The 20657-nt window shown below is 41.0% G+C and overlaps 1 protein-coding gene across 3 annotated transcripts in view; it reads left to right on the top strand.

Moving 5' to 3' along the window:
• mrtfba (myocardin related transcription factor Ba) overlaps positions 1-20657 on the top strand; it is a 31195-nt gene that overhangs the window by 206 nt on the left and 10332 nt on the right. For 2 of the 3 annotated variants that reach the window (XM_038736560.1, XM_038736562.1), the window contains exons 2-8: positions 5791-5872; positions 8135-8382; positions 19136-19201; positions 19375-19430; positions 19586-19661; positions 20058-20219; positions 20445-20620. In XM_038736560.1, the coding sequence (XP_038592488.1) occupies positions 8220-8382; positions 19136-19201; positions 19375-19430; positions 19586-19661; positions 20058-20219; positions 20445-20620 (699 nt within the window). In that variant the 5' untranslated portion in view covers positions 5791-5872; positions 8135-8219. The remainder of the gene's footprint in view (positions 1-5790; positions 5873-8134; positions 8383-19135; positions 19202-19374; positions 19431-19585; positions 19662-20057; positions 20220-20444; positions 20621-20657) is intronic. The other variant, XM_038736561.1, reaches the window with a different exon arrangement.

The following is a 20657-nucleotide window of genomic DNA, read 5'->3' on the forward strand; positions in this document are numbered from 1 at the left end:
GACTACAGAGCCGGGGCGGCGCTGTCTTGTTTTTAGCATGTTAGCCTGGGTTAGCTAAACCGAGCTAACTAGCGAAACTGTAAGGAGGTTGTTGTTGAGGAGCGTTCGTGAAATGCAGACAGAGAGAGCAGACGAGCCTTGGTAAGACTACACAGCAAAGCTTTTACAACCAGGATTTGACTGTACCTTCTCTCCAGATGTTATTCTAGCTTTAGGAATGGCGGCCACGGAAGCCGATTCATCGTCCTTTATGATTAGCACTGCTTGCAACTCACTCACCTGTCAGATTTAAAGTATCTACACAGCGTTAGCTTATCCCACACCCACCCACCACTGTGATAACACTAGCTGTGGTGGGGCAGACAGCCATGTCAGCAAATAATACTGCCCCAAGAAAATGTACTCTCGCTGTTTAAACTAGCTAGTTGTCACGTTACTATTTGTAAGTGTGGTGTCTGTTTATTCATTCATTTAACATTACTCCTGGAACAGGACGCTCTCCTTCTGCTAGGGTATAACATCCACTTTCATTGTGGGTTGACAGCCCTTTTACTCAAGTAATAGTAGCCACACACGCCATGTAATGATGCCCCCCTCCTTGCACACACCCGATGATGTTATCTTAGTGCCTTCCAATCGATTGAAGTGAGGAAAGTGAGGCAGTTCTGCAGCAAATCCGAACAGGTCGCGGTGTGTGTGAGTCACACAGACAGGCAGGACGTGGTGGTTTCAGAGGCGGCCCCAGGCAAAAGACTGCGCTGAAATGTGTGAATTGTTAGCGTTAACTAAAACACTAAGCATATGGTTGGATGGGAATGTAATCATCAGAAGGCTGTAAGCCAGACATCCCAGTGTGTTTAGCTTATTTCGACCTCTCACTACAGGATTAGTTTGCTGGAAGACTGTCTGCTCACATCACTTCAGACTAGGGTTTCCATGTCTCTGTCCCCGTGGCGAGTTAAATGAAACCGAATATCACAATTTATGCAGACTTCTTTGCACTTTATAGCCTTGGATTTTGTCTGAATTTAGGCACATTTTTAAAATGTTCTAATACCCTACTGAGTTGCAGGAGATATTGGTACTGACACACTGGAGTTTTCCACCCACAGCAAAGCGTGCCACCCTGGGCAGATTCATTTTAATTTCCCAGTAACTACTTTACATATCTAGCCTACGCAGTTCTTCACTGCAGGCCGCACTCTAACTTAGGCTCTTTCACATTAAGGCTGCTGAAGTTTGGCTGAGTAGTTTCTTTTTTGTTTGCCCAGTCATTTTGTACTGTTTTTAAAAGGTCTTTTCAACAAAGGCAGCCAGCCAGGAAGGAGATGACACCACACGTGTCTGTGGGAACAGTGACTCTAGGGAATGAGCCACAGAGATGACATCATTTGTGTTTTATCTCTGGATAAAAGAAGACATTTTTGTTGGACTAGTAGAGTGGTCTATTTAAGGCCCAGAAAACTGCAGACTCAAACTTTAGTTTGGTTCTCATGCTGTATGCTTGTGTGTGTTTAGAATGTTTATGATGTAATTTGTTTGTACAATACAAATCCGACAAAACTGCACATGTAAATAACTACCACATTGCACATAGATTATTTCAGTGTTTCGTCACACACTCTTAGAGAATAGACAATAGACAATTGTCAGTGTTATGTTTATGTCCTTTAACAGAAACCAGACCTCCTCGACTGTTCATGGTTTATTAGCTCTTAGACCAAGGCTGCAGTTTTCCGTTATCGCATGCTGTCAGTTGAATGAATGTGTGTGTGTGTGTGTGAGAGAGAGAGTGAGAGTGCTTGTGGGTACTTAATTACTGGAAAGCTTCACACCCAGGCCTAGGCTATTTGCAGTAAAGTTGACCCATGACCTCTTCTCGTCAGTATGCAGAGAGTGGGAAGTGGGTGGCTTCTCTGTGTTTTGTTACTATTGTGTATCCGTAGTTCTGTGGTTGTAATTATTCCCATTCATTTGAATGGCTCCAGAATGATTTGTTTGCAAACGTCTAGGCCTTTATGAGGGTGAGAGAGAGAAGAAACAGCCTCAGGCTTGCGGACACACCCAGATACTGCCATCATACTGCAAACGTGTTGACTCAGACGATCACGTAGTTGAACTCTGATCCTCTAGTGCTCCAGATAGGAAAACTCAGATGAAACCTGAAGCCAGTTTTTGTTTTCAGTTGATCATATAATCCACCCTGGTTAATTTGGCTTGGCATGAGATGCTAGCAATGCCTTGAGTGTGCAGAAATGGCTTTAAACCACCATTTAATTCAAGTGTGATGAGTAATTGCATTGTTGGTGTCCCATGAATAAAATATCTCATTAAACGGTTCATGTGAGAGTGTGGGGATCGGAAGCTGGCGTTGTTTGTCAATTTGTTGGGGCTTGTGATTGAGTGTTAAGCGGTGGCCACTGACTTTCCACATCTGACCAGTATATGACCAGTACATCAAGCTGGTCAAGCCATCTTTCCATGGCAGTTGCGCTCCACAAACTCTTTGCTAGGTCTTCCTACTGTACTGTGTCGGGGGAAAAAAGGCTCTGCAGAGGATAGTGTGGAGAGCTTTGCGGATCACTGCAGTCTTCCTACCTCCTGTCGAGGATCTTTTAAAGAGCCAGTGCCGGTAAAGGGCAGAGAACATTGTTAAAGACCCATCACACCCGCTCCATAAACTTTTCTAACTGCTGCCATCAGGAAAGCAGCACGGGAGCATCAAAACCAGGACAACAAGACTATTAAATAGCTTTATTCCACAGGCTGTGAGGTTGCTTAATTCATGACATGACTCTATGCACTAAGTTGCATTCTAATCTCACAGCCACATGTTGGGCATTTTTAGTACTGGACACTAGGGCTGGGCAATAAAATAATAATGATGATAATCGCAATATTATTTTCCTCAAGAACAATATAACAAATGTTCAGTAAATGTTCAAAAAATGTTTGATTGAATTCATATAAATCATGAATGAATTAGCACTTAATTTTTCTATTAAGATATTTATTTTGTTGAGAAAAAGGGTATGAAAAAAGATTTTACTTAATTTTACACATGCATGTTTGTTAAAAAAAAGATTTGATCATAATTGTTTTTGAACGTTCTACCTCAAATTTAAGTGATCCACTGTTTGGCTTTAAGTTCTGACCATAAAGAAAAAGTTTCAAAACCACAATTAACTGTCTGGTTTCTTCAACTTTCACTCAGGAGCAAAAATCGGCCTTTAAACTTGTGATATCAAATATTTTATCGTGATACACGCATTTCTGTTGTGTCTAGTAATCCCAGGGAAACGCTAATTCATTCTCCTGTACTACTGTGGTATGTCTGGCAAAATGACAGTAAATCTTGTCTTATTCAAAAATTAACTTTTGTTGCTTCAGACAACTTTTGTTTGTGTTCTCTCCTAACACTGTTGTTTTGTGTCAAGAATAATACTCTGTTCAAATGCCATAAAGGGCTGTTGTTGGTTTCTGATGCTGTTGATAAAGTTTAATCTATGGTGATGACTTCATTCATTTGTCTTATGAATGAATAAGGAAAGACATGTTGCCGGTGAGGAAGCAGACTATGTGCTGACAGCAAAGGGATGGGTACATTTGTTACTGAGTCTGTGTTTGCTAATGTACGATGTTGATGAGCGACTTGCACGTAGTGCTGCTGTAGTGACCCTGCACATCACCTGTGCCAGGTTTTAAATACCAAACACACCCAGTGGCAAAAAAAGACAGCACTTCCTGGTTGCAGAATAATAAAGCTCTGACCTATACAAACCTTTTTATAGCCGTGAGTGGTCATTCATTGTTGAAACCTGAAAGTAATACTGATACTTGAGCATAAACATGAGTAGCAGATGCTCAATCTCTTTCTGTACTGTTGACCCCACCTTTGACTCTAGTACTGTGTTTACTTGTATGTAGGGCTGCAGCTAACGATGATTTTAGTACTCGAAGCTTCTACAGATTATTTCATCAATTCATCGATGATGAGATCAGCTGTGTAAGTTAACTCTTGACTGTGACGTTACAACCCAAACTCACGGCCCAACCAGGCGGAGAACAACAAACGCACGGGTGTACATTTACAGCTGAGGATTGCGGCTTACTTTTGCTAGCCTTCAACTCATGATTCAAATCATGATTTCAGTTAAATGCTAAAGTTACTGTTACCTTGTCTGTGGTCTGCTGGCATAACACCGGGTTCTTTCTGATCAGGTGCCGTCGTGCTGTGCGGTAGGATACGAAGTTTAATTTTACGGTGGGCAGACTGACATCACAGAGTTGCTGTTTTGTTTTAGCTTGAAATAATCCATACTTTGGACACTTTCTTCTTAGTCCCTCGCTATTTTCTCTCTCTTCTTCCACTTTGCAAACTCTTAATCACGTCGTGTTCACACAGGTAAGTGCGATAGTAATAAAAGTCCGTTATGTGGATTAAATGAATCGAATTAATCGATGAATGGTTTCAGCCCTACTTGTATTTAGAGTATGTCTGCATTGCCCTCTGATGAAACACATGGTACTTGTTGTCCCTTGCCATTAAAAGAGTCCAGGACAGAGCAACACGCTGTGCCTGCCATCTGGATCTGCTCTTTGATTCAGATGGGGCAACTTCGATGTTTATCCCACAACGCCCCGTCAGCCGTGGCAGTCGTTTCTTCCTTCTTCTCTCTTTCATAGCCTCCTTTCTCTCATTCGCTTGTTCACCCACCCTTGTTTCTCCCTTTCACACACAGAGTGTAGTGCTCCAACCGTTGGAATCCTGTCGTCACGCCTTTTCTCCATCCTTTCTTCTCTCTCTATCTTAATTTGCGCTTTTTTTGTGCCAGTGTGTGATTATTTTTTCTGCTGCAAACCTGCAACGACTCAGCATTTACAAATACAACTTCAGAAAGTCAATGGCAAAAATATCTCCAGAAATCTGCACATCTACATGCAAAAAGAAAAATGAGGTTGATGCTGTAATCAGGGTGGAACCTAAACAAACAGTGACTAATTGACAAGTGTCGTACAAGATCATTATCAGCCCAGAGTGTCATTGATAAATCAATCAAACGTTAATCTAGTGATATATTTTGATTGGTTAGTCCCAGAGCCTCTCTCTCAGTTTGCAGTGTGATGCTACATTACAGCTCTTTAGTCATCAGTACCGAGCATTTCTATTGTCTCTGCACGGAGGGTTCACTTCCAGTGTCATACAGACCACTCCAGGTTTTCCTAGCAGCTTGTGAACATTCATTTTCAGGCCTTGATGCAGCCTTGAGTGTCGGCTAGTTTCATTCAGACATCTTTAAGTGGTACTTGTCATCTGTTTTGTTCTCTACTTATCTTCAAACACTCCTATTCAAGCAACATCAGTGTTATTTTTTTTGGAGGTTAATTTTTAATATTATAATTATAATATTTTTTAATATTGCATTTGTTTCTTGTAGTTAGTCCTTTCCGTAAGTCTTGATGCCATGTAAGAAAATATCACTGTTTCACTGTGTTTTGGGTTTGTTTTTTAATCTTCCATTTTGTAAAATAGTAGAGCTTTTTAAGGTTTATCTTTAGAAAATGTATTTTGAATTTCTAGTGACAAAAGTTACTTTTTTGGGGAGAGAGACACCATTTAGACAACATGGCTGGTGACAGAAAAGAGTGCTACCTACAGAAACTCACTTTAAAAAAAGAAAATCAACACAATAGACTAGGCACTATTGGGTGTGCAGGGTAGTGTTAGAGGCCAGAGCTTAGATTGATCCATTTGTGATATTCATGTTGCTCCATTTCTCTCCCTTACAGGTTTGAATCCATGGCTTAGCGTAACCAAGAAACTAGCTGGACTTGTCTTTCCTCTTTCCCTAACTGTCCTCTGCTACTACAGGTAGGGATGAACTTATCAATTGAAAGGGGTACTATTATTGCCTTTGTGTAGTCGGGGTAGCCTCTCAGCCATGTGTAGGCAAGCACACAAACACATTTTAGCTTTTTTTTGATTATCACTCTTCTTCTGTATTTGTGTACTTCTTTGTGAACCATTGGGTGACACCAGTATTGACACACTTTCAGAATCTGCAAATGTGACTAAAGCGTGGATCAGTTTATCCTTTCAAATTAAACACCAAAGTGAGGGACTTTCTCTTTTATTAGATCCCAATCAAAATGGGGACCATTAACCTACCTCATTTAGCTAAGAAAATTAGTTCTCCATTAAGGGCCAGATACTTAAAATGTGAATTAAGTGCTACTTATCTTTATGTCGAAGTTTAAGCCCTTTTGATAGAAAACCTGAGGGAAAGGAAGATTATTCTGCAGCAAAGAGTGAAATCCAGAACCTGACTGCTCTCACTGAAAGAGCACCTGAGAGAGATGACTAGCACATGACCAGGGTCAATGCATGTAGAGCGCATTTTCTAACAGCTTTGACAGAGCCCAAAACATTCAAAGCAAATCACCTCACAGCACAGGATGCACTATTTGATTGTGATCTGTAGGAAGTACTTATATGCTACAGAGCACAGGCTGGTAAATCACTAAAGATGCTATACAGCAGCCCGTTCACAGAAAACCTCTGAGGTTAAACTGTTGAACATCAAAGTCTGACATGCATCTGGAGCGTGGCGCTTTAGTGGCACTCAATCATCATTAAGAAGCCAGAAAGTGGCTACGGGTCAGAAGCCAAGTTTTAGTGAGTGGGGTAATTTTGCAGTGGTCGCCAGATTCACCATGCGCCAATTCATATTGGCGGTAAGTGCCAAGTGAACTGGGATTGACTTCCACGTTAATACGTGGTGTCTGATTTGTGTGAAAATAGCAGGGAAATACTAAATATGACTAGAAGGTTTTAGCTTTTAGTTTTGGTCAATTCAGCACCTTTTTGACTTCTTCTTTTTTTAAGATGTCACAAGGAGCTGTTGTTTTTTTTGTGGTTGCTTAACTTTTTATGACATTTATGTATTTAGTATTTTCATAACAAGCGCAAGGTTTTGACCTTTGTATAACGACTTCATGTATAACGTGTACGTTCAGCTAGGGCTAACTATTTGCAGTTTTCAAAAAATTAATTTGGATGAATTAAAACGCAGTTGAAAATTTCAAATATATTCTTGTAAAAATACCATTTGCATTGCAAGGACTGTATTTTAACGGTTTGGGATTTTTCTCATAGTCTAAGGAAGTTTTTCAACCTACTTTCTGTTACTAGAGGCATATTGTGGACCACGTTTAGTGTAAAAGAGCAAAACATACGGATGAATATCTGTTTAAATTTGTCAGTAAAAATCCGTAAAGCAGAAAAATAATATTGCAGACATCTTGTGTGTGTGTCTGTGAAAATATATTTTACTTGAGACACGCATTTATTGTAGATTATTATACAGTATTTAAAAGCAGAACAAGAGATAGTCTTTAGGATTTGTTGGGTTTGGACGGTCAGACGTGTTGAAACCAAATGTCCCACAGAGTCTCCTTGGGCCGTCTAATGCCTTTGGCACTTTAAAGGCCTACAGGGAGAAGTAGAAGCAGCCATGGGAACACAGTTGTGCTTAGCCAAAAGCAACACATCAGGATGGTTAGTAAAGAGCGCTTAGGTCCTGGTATGGATGTGGGTGCTGCTGGAGAGCGATAAATAGCATAGATGTTCAGACCGAGCATTCTGTCATCTGCTGGTTCAGAGACTGCCGGGAAGCCATGGATACTAAACTGTTTGTTTTGCTCCCCGAAATGTTTCCGTTCCCTCTTGTATGAAACCGCCACAGCGACGTCATATTCCAGATTATGAAGCCTTTCTGAACAGAGAGAACATTCATGCACAAGCTGCAGTTGTTTCTCATGAGCAGTGGTTTGAAGTGATTATTCGGCGTAATGGCCGCCCCAGCTCGTTTAACGAATAATTTGGGCTGCCACTGAGCTCTTCCAGATGGCTGAAATGAAATGCCGCCCTTAGCATTTCACCAGTTGGGTGAAATAGTCATACCAACAGGATGATGATTATTATTCTGACATTACTGGTGTTCATGAGGAGCCCACAAAATACCCTTGGGTGATGTATTCCTCCTGTTGAGTTCTTCAGTGAGAGGATTAAACCAGTTACCAGATTTCCCTCTTAGCTCCTCATTCTGTCTTCTTGTTTCTTGTCTCCACACAGGTAGCGGCAAGACATATCCAAAGGGACGGTGACCCAAATCCCTGTTGCTTGCCTGGGACCCTCCCCAATTGCCTCTTGAGGCAGGATGGAGCCCCAGGCTTCTCAGGGCCAGCTAGGAGCAGAGGGGGACTGTGGGATGTTGAGTCTGCTGCTGCCCAGCCCCCAGAGCGAGGCGGTGACCCATGAGATGGAGGAGCTGTCGCTGCAGCCCACACAGAAACTGCCTCCGCTCAATGAACGCAAAAATGGTGAGGACATGCTGCCGTACAAGCCTGTCGAGGCACGCTAGGACAGAATATACATTAAACAGGCCACCATGATGAAAAAGAGATATATATATTTTCACTTTTTCCTTCTGCACAAAAAATAAAGATGGACAGGACGACTGATTGACACTGTAAAAAGGCAGAAAAAAAATAGTGAGGAAGAAAGTATAAGATGGTTATTCATGATTTGTTAAGAAATAAAGTAAAATAAAATTACCTATAACCTAAATAACATGTTATGAAAGTAATAGTCAGTCAGTATCATTCCATATCACAAAGACGATGACATATGAAGTTGCAGCGTCTTATGTTGGCTCTGCTTTCAAATGTCCCCACATACCTTTAGAGAGTGGTTATTTAAGTCTCACAGATTGAGCTACAAATTATGTCCCGCTTCTAATTTATCTGAATGATCACTTGGCACAAAATTATATCATTGATTGTCGGAGTTGCTCTCATCAAAACCTTCGGATATCAAGGAATGTGCCTCAGAATAACACTAATAATCAAAGGGACTTGAGGGTATTACCAAATTAATTAGACATTATAAAATGGTCCGGGGTACCTGAAGACCCAAGGAATGCATAAAGAGGGTTAAAATGTGGAGCAGCGGTCTCCCTAAATAAAATCTGCATAAATCAAACACAAGCTTAACAGCTAATATACAGTATGAACTAGAATTAGCATCAATGCCTTTGTTCTCTTCCTTCATGGGGCACGTATGGTCGCCATATTTAGCCTTAAATACTCTTCATGCACACAGGCACGTACTCGTCGAATCAACTAATACGTTTAAAAACAGGCCATAAAAGTGAGTCCTCGACCTCTGAAACTTCCATCAGCTTCTCTTTTGTGCGAGGAAACGATCTTCATCATGCGAGCCAGCCTGCAATTTTTGCTCCTCGTCACCTTCACGATGTTGGTGTTATTTTGGCAGCCGCATGGGACTGACTCAGACACTGATGGATGGGTCTGCGATTACCAGGCTTAAGAGAGGGTTAGATTCACTGGTGCCTTTGCCAGATCCTAATCATGGCTTAGATGGCGTCGGGAGATCAGCGCAATCACTTCAATATTGATCACCGTGCTCAGAAAAAAAATCTTCATTTGTCAGATACAGTCAACAAATGCAGAGTGTTCAGCCAGAGCTGTTCCAGGCTGGATTAACCATGTTTTGGATAATTGTAGGATTTTGTGCTGCCGTGCGCCTGGGTTCTGCCGTAGTCTGCAGGAGAGTGCAGTAAAATGTCTTTGACGGTGGAAACTTTCTGTGGAATGTCAACAGTAGTAGCGCCCCCTCATCATCTCAGCTTTTGTCATTTCCCCTCCAGTAAGAACAAACACCTCATACTTTCCACCCTCTAAGCTATCCCCTTCCAACCACAGAGTCTGCCCCCCCCAAAATATTGGTTTTAGCATGCAGGTGTGAGCCCAGAGAATCTGGAGGGTGAGAGGAGGAGAACTGGAGTGCTCCTCTGTCAGCAGAGCGGGACGTCGAATCTCAGTGCTGAGTTTGTTGTGACAGGGAAAGACAGTCTGGCCAGTGAATGGTAGCCTATGATGTGAAATCAATAAGGGTATTAATAACAACAATGTCTGCCACCAGGAATAAAGTATAGGTACAGGCATGCAAGTAGAATCAAAGGTTTATGCAAAGAGTGAGTGACTTCATCTTGATCAATGAATGACACATGAAACCTTTGCAGACAGTTGTTTACTGTCATGTTCAATGTCATTCACTGTTTACTCTCCAAATGATAATCAGCTGCTTTCCAAAGCTGGAAGCAAACTTACCTCCACAGAATTTTAAGAGGTTTAAAAATCGTGAATATTGCCTGTAAATAACTCTCTATAGAGTCTAGTCTAATTGTTTGTTGAGGAGCTGCTTTGTCTATAGTACAGGAAGTCCATCACAGCTGCACTGATGCGTTTGAATTATTTTTGGAATTCAGTCTTTTAGTCAGAAGTTCAAAAATATACCAGAGTCACGGGTGGGAGCACACGCCCTCCCTTGTTGCACCTATATGGTTTTAGCCATCTCAAAGTGTTTCTTTTGCAACTCAAAAAACGTCTTCATTAGACCGTCTTGCACATATACGCACATGGCTGATTGACTGTGAGGTCCCTGGTTGTCTTTGCATTACTATTATTAGTAGGGCTGAGCACGTTAACGTGTTATTATCGCGTTAAAGACAGGGTAGGCAATTTGCTTCTAAAACACTTTTTGTCATATTTGTTGAAACTGAAAAAAGAGTATAAAAGTATCGGCTGTCTGTAGTCCTCTCAGGGCTGCAGTAAACACGGCCAATCGTGTCATTCGGACCGAATGCAATGATTGGCTGGGTGGCTGTCACTCTCCCTCGCTGCCATGGCTACCAGCCGTGCTGCTACAGGAGCTCCCCCCGTGCGCGCACCCGGTCAGGTCGCTCAGACGTGACGAGCGAAGCGGTTAGACCGGTGGGTGATACCTGGATGGCTTTTCAACGATAGCGACAATTGAGGAACACCAAGGGGCTGACACAGCGTGGTGGCTTTATTTCTGCTGGACAGGTAATCTGGCTTTTATCATTTTGATGGTGGTTTGTTACTTTCATCGCTAGCAAAGGTAACGTTAGCTACCTGCGCATACAGCTAACGGTAACTACCTACTTAGCATACAGCTAACTGTTGCTACGAGTGCAGGCTGGTGTAGCAGTCAGAGTAGAGACGATGAATTATATCTAGCTGTAGGTGAGCTGGAAAACAGCAGCGCGAGCTGTGTTTTCCGACGCTAACATTAGGTAAGACAATGTGTAGACTGCGCCGGTTTAGTTATTCACCATGTAGGTTTATTGTTATACTATGTTTACACCTAACTTCACGTTATCTTTACCTTGTATCTAATCTGTTTGTGATTATCTTGTGTCTGCAGTTGATGTTTGACTGTATGTTACTTTTACAAATGTGGTGATGTAGCTGTGTGTTTGTAGACATGTCAACGATGGCTAAGCGTGTGTGCTTCTGGTATATAAGCTACCTATAATATAGTTTGACATTGTTCGTAGCTAAACCTACTGTGTGAAAACCTTTTACTGTAACTGGGGCTGTTATGCCATTACTTATTTTACCAAAAGTAAAAATTCCTGTATGTTTTATTTCTACTGTGACCTCAGGTCACCTGCAGATTTGGAGTCTTCCAACACCCTGTGCTTCTCACCAGTATACGCTGATCGGACCATGCTGGCTGGCCTGGATTACAACCACCATGTCCACAGTCCAGCCAGGAGAAAAGCTGATGACACAGTTCAGTATGTTGCATTATGAGTACTCTTGTGCATTTTACTCAATACATTTATAAGTGATCAAAAAATATTAAACAGTGTGAGGAATACAGATAAATGGTGCTGACTTATTGTTTTGATTGCATTTTATGTGGAAATGCTAACTACTGTATAAGAGAATAATGTCAGGTATTACAAACTTTTCACCAAGCTGATCATCCTTTCTGTATTATCAGGTACAGCAAGGTGTACAACAAAAAGTCCAGGAAGTGTATTGAAGGTGGAGAATGACTACAGTTACATTGCAGACCTCCAGAGTGCCGTCCTCCTCCTCCTCTGACGGTTGTCTACTACTGAGGAGATGCCTAGAAGCAGAACCAGGAGACCTGATGATCCCCGTCAACATGGGGTTCAGTCGGGTGTCCCTGCCCCAACTGTGGTGCTAGATGCAGCAAATTATAAAACAAAAATATGGTTGGTTTTGAAATGTGGTAATCATGTCAGAGAGTTGATTGTGATATATTTAATCATCTCCACAGCAGCGATATAATGCTACATGCAAAATCTGAACTGTCTCCATAATCAGTCAGCACACCTCTGGACACACCTTGTCTTTCTTCCTGTATATACTTATTTTTAATGATGTTTTAAAAATTATCTATTTGTGATAAAGGTTGTAGTTTTAGTAGTATTTTAATAACAATAAACAAGTGTTATACCACATTTCGATGTCATTATTGGAGACATAAGACAAATGTAGTTGCTTGATTGTTAATGCTGCAAGGGTAATGAAAAGGCATTTATCATTTTCAGTGTTTTATTTAAAAAAGAATGAAAATATTCTCCAGAACAGGGAAAAATATACTTTGTATTTTCTCTACCCTCCTGGGAATAAAACAAAAACAATGTACAGGTTTTCATCCACACAGTGGATGGAATTATTTGTGTAGCACTGTGTCAGTTAGTGACATTACATCTTACACCCTGCTAGGATTAAACCTCTGTATTGTCCTGGTGGATCAGGAGAATAGTTGTGTATCTTCCATAAACAGAAACTCAGTATCACGACTCTGTCTAAGTGCTCCACATTGCCACACTACCAACTATCTGTATGCTGCCTGACTGAACTGTCTGTTACTCTGTCCTGGGTCTGGAAGGTCAGCCATGTGTGGTGCATGGAAACACTGTAGTCTGGATGTTGTCCACAGTCCTCAGATTCTGGCCTGTAAAGGAATATATAGTTGTTAGAACCCCAAATTGGAAAGATCTGTGTAATAGGACAGAACATTCATCAACATGATCAGATATTTTTATTGAACAGGGGTTTGTTGTTCTCTAACAGGACTTCTGTGTCTACATTACACACCAGGTCAATGTACATGACACAGATGAGCCGATGGCTGAAGCAGAGCTGTAGTTAGTTGTTGTAATCAGTAAACAATAACAAAAAAGTAATAACAATAGTGATGGATTACATTTATATAGCACTTTATTGTTGACACCAAAAGGGCTTAGGGGGAAACACCAGAGAAACTTTGAGACAAGTACACTGGGAGACAGTAGACTAATATTAAAATATATATACCTGTTCATATGCCGTTGTTGGAGTGTGAAGCTCGACGCAGGTATGTGCTGCTCGGCTTGCACCTCGTCCTCCCCGTCCTGCCTCTTCTTCCTCGGACCCCGGCAGCCCTCCCTCCTCTGCTTCGGTCCTGTCCCGGTCTGTGCTTGGCTCTGGAGTGCAGTCCTCATCAGTGACAATAATGCTGTCACAGTGGAAGCTCTAACGTGCAAAACAACGTACATGTTATGAGTCTAACACGAAATTCACATTCGTGTAGTGTAACTGATGGAAACGGGAAAATGTGTATCAGCCTGTTTTTAGCTTTACCCAATGTTACCGCAGCTGTTAGCACAGCTACCTGTTGCTAACAGTTAGCTAGCCAACTCGTTACTGAATCAAAGTCAGTCTTTTTAAACCTATCCAATATTAACATGCTAGCTTGATATTGAGTACTAACAACCGGGTTAGTTATTTATTTTCATAACGATAAAGTTAAATGTTTTCTTACCCCTGATGTGAGCCGCGTGGCTTTGAAAGGAGCTCAGAAGGGAGGGGGTGGGAGTTTCTCTGTTGGATACTTTCAAAAATCAGCAGTTTCTTGTTAGTTTCTCAAACTTACCTACCCTGCCTTTAAAGCATTAATTAATACCGACAATTGTTTTATTGCACGTTGACGCAATTATTATATTAAGTCCGTTGCTCACTGGCTCTGAATACACATACAGTCAAACCATGGGTCACAGGAGGGTTGGGATGTTGATCAGCCTGCAAATCACCCACCCAAACAAGCAGTGGAGGAGGCTTCGGCAGAATACTGGGATGATGCATGTGGGAAAAGTAGATCAACAAAAGCAAGAACAAATTCCATAGCGAAGTGGATAGCTACACACTGCATGCTGATTGCTGATTAGTATTCATAGTTTTCACGTGACGTCACATTCCAAGGAAAACGCTTGTTTTATTTTCTGCTGCCTGCCAACCAAAATGCAAGTTATAAACTGCTACTTTGAGTTTGTTACTTTTTGCGTTGCCAAAATGCTCGATGGTTGTTGTGCTTTCGGATTACTAATCGAGGAGGAGACCAACCTGGGCTGTGTTAGCTGAGGGATTCCTCAAGTAAACATTACCGCAGTCGAGCGGCGGCAGGGACCTGGCGGTTTTTAATGTGGATCAAATATGCCCAGCACTTGCAGTTTGTGTTAATAACTTCCTTTTCTGAAGTTGAAAGGTGATCCAAATAAAATTTGACTGCTTCTGCGGCGTCTCTACGGGGAAGTCGCGGTGTTGGTCTGTTGTTTTGCCCTCCAGGTCACTGCGCATGTCACGTGACTGAAAACTATGAATTGGGGAAAATGTCGACCTTAGGAACGCTCTTAAAATCACACTGTAGCCTCTTGGTCCTGCGGGGTTGGTCTTTGCTTCTCAGGGGAGCATTACCGCAGTCGAGCGGCGGCAGGGAGTAAACAGCAGGCGCTCTATGGGTAGTAACCATGGCTACGGCTTCTGTGCGCTACACAGCTGTAGCCTATTTAATTTAAATTAAAATTATAGGCTACATAACTTTACCTGATAGGCCTTAATCTAGTTTTGCGGGGATGCTCTGCCATGCGAATTCCCTCCTGTTGATGTCCTATTTAGTAAGCAGTTATAGATTCTGGAAACTTACAAACAGTGAAGATCAGTCTCTCTTCCAATGATTGGTGCTCTGCATCCTGTAGCTACAAAAAGTTCACTAGAATTCAACTTCGGCAGCGGATGGGCGTGTGCGTGAGGCGACCACTACACCTCACTCTAACAGGGATGGTGCCTGTTATGATGTTAAAGGGCTGGGCAATAAAACAGTAATGATAATTATCTTAATTTAATTTTCCTCGGAAACAATATAATAAATGTTCAATATATCATAAATAAATATTTGGTTTAATTCATATGAATCACTTACAAATTAACACTTAATTTTCCTATTAAAAAATGTATTTTGTTGAGGAAAAGGGACTGAAAAAAGATTTACTAATCATATTTGTTGAAAAAGATTTCATCATAATAGTTTTGAAGGTTCTACGTCAGATTTGTTAAGTGATCCACTGTTTGGCATGTGGCAAGTGTTTGTCACATTCTGACAATAAAAAAAAGTTAAAACCACATAATTAACCATCTGGTTTCTTCAATTTTCACCCAGGAGCAAAAATCATAATGAAAGAAATATAATAATAAAATAATGATTTGACATTTATCGTGATAATTATCGATATCGAATGATATGAAATGTTTTTATTGTGATAAAATTTTTTGGCTATATCGCCCAGCCCTATGATGTTATCATCTTGACTCTGGACTCTAACTTGTTTTAACAAGCTAGATAAAAGGTAATGCCCTGGCAGTGGCAAATAGCTTTCGTTTAATATTTGATTTGATTACATTAATGTTTAAGTTAAGATTTACTTTACTGTGTAAAGGGAATACTGCTGGTAAAAAGCACATTATTTGTTTAAAACATTTGCAAACCACATGTTAGTGCACTTTTGTGTATATAGCAATACATTTAAATTAAAAGTGCGCAATACACTACTTTAGAATTCATTATTCAATTTTGCGCATAACTGCGCCATTAATCACAGAAAATCATGCGATTAATCGCGATTAAAAATTGTTGACCAGCACTAGTTGTTAGTCATATTGTCACTCAGATTTAGAAAAGTAAGGCAACCAAAAATCATTCAGTTTTTCTTATTTTGGTCACTTTTAAAGAAATAGTTCAACATGTTTGGATTCATCAGAAGATTTATACCACACTCATGTCTGTACGATAAATATGAAACTAGAGCTATTTTAGAGGTAGCTTAGCTTAGCATTGGGCCTGTACTATGAAGCAAGTTCAACATACCCAGGATATCTTTTCATTAACTTGCTTCACTAACTTTAACAATCAGGAGAAGCCTTCACGCAACTCAGTATGTCAACACAGGGTTTCCCAATCCAGATTCATGCAATCCGCTTTCACATAAAAGTGGCGGCGTTTGCAGCAGATGACCAATCACAAACACAAGTCTGCTGGCAGAAGAGAGTCACATTCTACAAACGAAGAGCAAACTATAATATCGGAGAAATATGGCATAGTTAAAGACACAGTCCAGGCTAAAAGCAACACACAGCTGCAGCTGCCACATGCAGGAAGACAGACAATCACAGTGTAAAAGCCTAAATGTTAACAGGCGTATAATGTGAATGTGTTGCTTTGATGTGTTCTTATGTAGGACCATTTTAGCCTTATTCTTTCAGCTCAGCACTCAATAAGTGGTTGTTCAATTCATTTTCAAGATCTTCTCGTCACTTCAAAACTCAGATTAATTTATTTAACACACTCAAATATTTCAAACATTGTTGTAAATTAACTTCATAAAGCAGCAAAACGAAAAATCCATTCATGTCATTAAAAAGTGCTCCAATATTGGTCAAAAGACTAAATCTCAACATTTACTGAAAACTGGGGTGGTGCATGACCAGTCTCTATTATACTGTAAAAGAAATAAATGCAACCTAAAGTTATAATGAACAGATTTATTTTAACAGAGCTGGGCTAGTTTTCCATCAGTTTCCAGTCTTTATCCTAAGCTAAGCTAACAAGCTGCTGGCTTTGAGTGGTCAAAAAGACTAGAAAGGCGCTATACAAGTACGGGGCATTTACATTTACATTTTGTGTCTGTTTTACCTCCATTTTGACTTCTGCAGCCCTGTGTTTGTTCCACTGATCTGTTGACTAATTTTGTGTGTGCATGCCTGTGTACATAGACAGCTCAGTCATGTCCACCTCTCTCCTATGCCTGCTTAGGTCACAGGTCAACATGTGTTTGTTAGGCTGAGCAGCATTTCCCGGAGGAATTTAGGACAATGCCACTGACTCGAAGTCTATATGTATATATCACCTTAAACAAACATGTCCCCACTGCATACCTTTCTCCAGCTTTTTACTGAGTAGTGTTGGCGTCCAAATTGGTCATTTCCTTTAGGGATGTATTGCCACTTTCCAACAAGCCCTGCAAAATGGAGCCAGTCAGAAGCCTGAATGGATTTACTGCATGAGATTTCTGTAAATGTTTAGTAACAGCTCTAGTTGGAATCAAAGCTGCTGTATTCCCAGTCAAACTATTCAAAAGGTTATGGCATTTTGATGCAAAGTGATCAGTGGTCTTACCCTGGGAAAAAAGAGTTGTACCAAAGTGATAACAGACAAATGATGTGGGGAGGCCAGCTGTTTCCTGAGTTTGTATTTCATTGTAAGTTTTGACACATCCCTTCCTGTGAATGGAGAAGTGTCTTTACGCATGGTCAGTATTTAATTTGTGAAAATCTACACCTATTCTTAGTTATTGTGACACTTGTGTTGTTGCTACATGCTCGTCTTTTCAGCTTGAAGACGCAGTTGTTATTGCCCTTTGTGTTAGTCATGCTGACTCAGGCTCTTGACTGCTCTTCAGTAGTTACAAGGATCCAGTGTAGTCCTCCACATCAGGCTGTGTTGGGATCACCTACAGCCAGAAAAAAAAAAAACCATCCCAAAATGGCTATGTGAGAGAGGGAAGTGAGAGTAGAGGGATAGGAGGGTGTTGTGGCTCTGCAAAAAATAAAAAAAACAAGTCAGGGAGGAGTAGAGAAATAGAGGATGGGCCTAGTGTCGCTTCACTGTAATTATTAGAAGCACCGCTACAATTATCATTCAGTTGATCATGTTGCACTGTGGTTGAGAGGATATGACAGTGCACATTTTGAGCTTTAATACAAAGGCTGTGGGATCAAATGGTTTAATCCCTCAGTTGTATTTTGGACTGCTCTATAGCCCAGGAGTCTCAGTCTCAGATGATGGCCTATATGGACGTAGAGACGCTCAGTGACTGCTGCACTGGGGTCAGGGCAGGTGAGCACTCCTCTCCTTTGCTGTTATTGTCAGTGAGCTGATGCTGTTGCCAGTTTGTCCTGCGGTTGTGAAAGTGTTAATAAAAAATCTTTTTACAGGAGGTTCTAGCTTGATAATCACTTCAGTGCCCACCAAGTAAATAGCTGGAAATCAATGATGGAGCAAATGACAATGGCGTCATATCTAGTGTTTTGGTTGAAGATGGGTCTGTCATTTCAAGTTTAAAGGCTGATTTCTGCTCCTGAGTGAAAGTTGACGAAACCTAATTTTGTTTTGAAACTATTCTTTATGTTCAGAACATGACAAACACTTGCCAAACAGTGGAACAAAATAAATACCTTAATAGCCAAAATTAAGCCTGTTCGTGATTCAAATGAATTAAATTTAACCTTTTATTGAACAATCGTTATATTTATTGCGAGGGAAATTATATCGCAATAATTATTGTTATCATTTTCATCGCCCAGCCCTAGTTGAAGATGTCCAATTGTGCTTTGTGCAATTGTTTTGTTTTTGGCTGGCAGTGGTCCAGACATTAAAGCAGCATAGTAACAGCCCCAGAAATGTCATACCCTGGTAAGATTATCTGGAAACAGGAAAAAAGCATTGAGCTGCTTCCACATGATTGGTTGATTAGATATTTGTATAAATGAGCATTTGAAAAGTTTCATCTATTCAAGTGGCCAGTGAGTTTATAGTCAATTGGAACATAAAACCTGAGTACTGAGTGCAAAATGCCATATACAATGATGTCATCAACCTAATGACTAGAAAGCAGGATGTGAGTTGGTGGGGAGAAGTTTTAGTATGTGGTTAGCTTCTCAGTGATCATATTTTCTTCCTTATTTTATTTTTATATACTACCTCATCTATTTACTCCACATTCTGCTGTCTGTCTTGTTTTTCTTCTCATGTTGCTCCTCCTTTCTTCTACTCAACATTACAATCTAGATGCAAATTTTTGTCTTGTAACATGTTTTTTTCCTTTTTGTTTTTCAGTCCTGCAGTTGCGGCTTCAGCAAAGGCGAACCAGGGAGCAGCTGGTGGAGCAGGGCATCATGCCACGTGAGTATCAGTGCTGCCAGTTGTCCATCCCTCACCGGAGTGCTAATGTGGTGTGGGTGGGAATATGATAACAAACTGGAACCCTGTTAGCTGAGATAATAAACATGTTTGCTCTGTTTTTCATCTAGATTGTTTGTCTTAAAGTTTGCAAATGAAAATTTTATGTGTTGCAGCTCTGAAGAGCCCGGCAGCCTTCCATGGGCAGATTCGCAGCTTGGAGAGAGCCAGGGTAAGCCACCCAGCTTGCAAATAAAGTCCTAAATGTGGAGTTGAGATGCAGAGGAAATGCATGTATGGACTGCAGTGTTTCTCAATGAAGCATAAAAGAACAGGACATAATGAAATGTAGATGATTTTCTGACGGATCAATGTCTTTCTCCATAGACCGAGAATTTCCTCAAGCATAAGATCCGCAGTCGTCCAGAGAGAGCAGAGTTGGTCAGGATGCATATCCTGCAAGGTATTGGAGATTCTCAAGTTCTCACTACGTACACTAGAAGCTTCACCTAGTGTTCCCTGTCAACCTTTTAAATAAATTTCCCAGGAACAAAAAGACTTTCATTAGACTACGAAGGAATAGGAAGCCATGTCCCATGGAGATGTTCAAACATTTATTTTATTTTATTACACATCTGAAAGATGTCAGTGAAGATTCTTAGTCATCCAGGTCAGTTATCAAAGGAAGATTAAAATCAAGGGCAACTAGACTTGGTTGGATACACATCTGAAACCTCACAGGAGTTAAATTGGCATCAAACACAGTGTTATAAATGATTATTACCACAAACAAGACATCTACAAGTGGACATTATACAGTATGATATATACTTTGATGTGACTTTTTTCCATCCCTCAGAGACTGGAGCAGAACCCTCACTACAGGCCACCCAGATGAGACTGAAGAGGGCCCGGCTGGCTGACAACCTGAACGAGAAGATCGCCCAGAGACCCGGCCCTATGGAGCTGATAGAGAAAAACATCCTGCCGGTGGATTCCACCCTTAAACAGGCCATCATCGGTGAGAGACAGGAAAATTGGTCATAAAATAGCTAATGTTGCCATAATAGATAGAACCAGTGCTTTTAGAGCATTTCTGCCTTAATGAACATTATCAGGAAGCGGTCTTTGTTTGATCAACCGTGCAGGGAATAGGAGAGAAATTATTTTGTGTATTACTGGCAAAGATTAAATAAACGTAAACAAACAGTGGGTACAATGTACTAACTTTGTTTTTGTCTTGCAGTGGGCCAGGTGAATTATCCCAAGGTGTTAAATGAAGACAGCAGCGACGCCCTGTCACCAGAGCAGCCGGCCAGCCAGGAGTCTCAGAGTTCTGTCCCCTCTCCCGCGGAAAGCAAAGTGCCAGAGACGCCCTCTCCAGGCCCAGCACCACCACCACTACCCACCACAATACTGCAGGTCAGATACAGGACCAGTAACACTGGTGTTTGTGTAT

This window comes from Micropterus salmoides, unplaced genomic scaffold (genome assembly GCF_014851395.1).
Source record: "Micropterus salmoides isolate LMB-PRFRI ecotype aquatic unplaced genomic scaffold, ASM1485139v1 Ms_hic_scaffold_21, whole genome shotgun sequence".
In the NCBI taxonomy this organism is placed as follows: domain Eukaryota; kingdom Metazoa; phylum Chordata; class Actinopteri; order Centrarchiformes; family Centrarchidae; genus Micropterus; species Micropterus salmoides.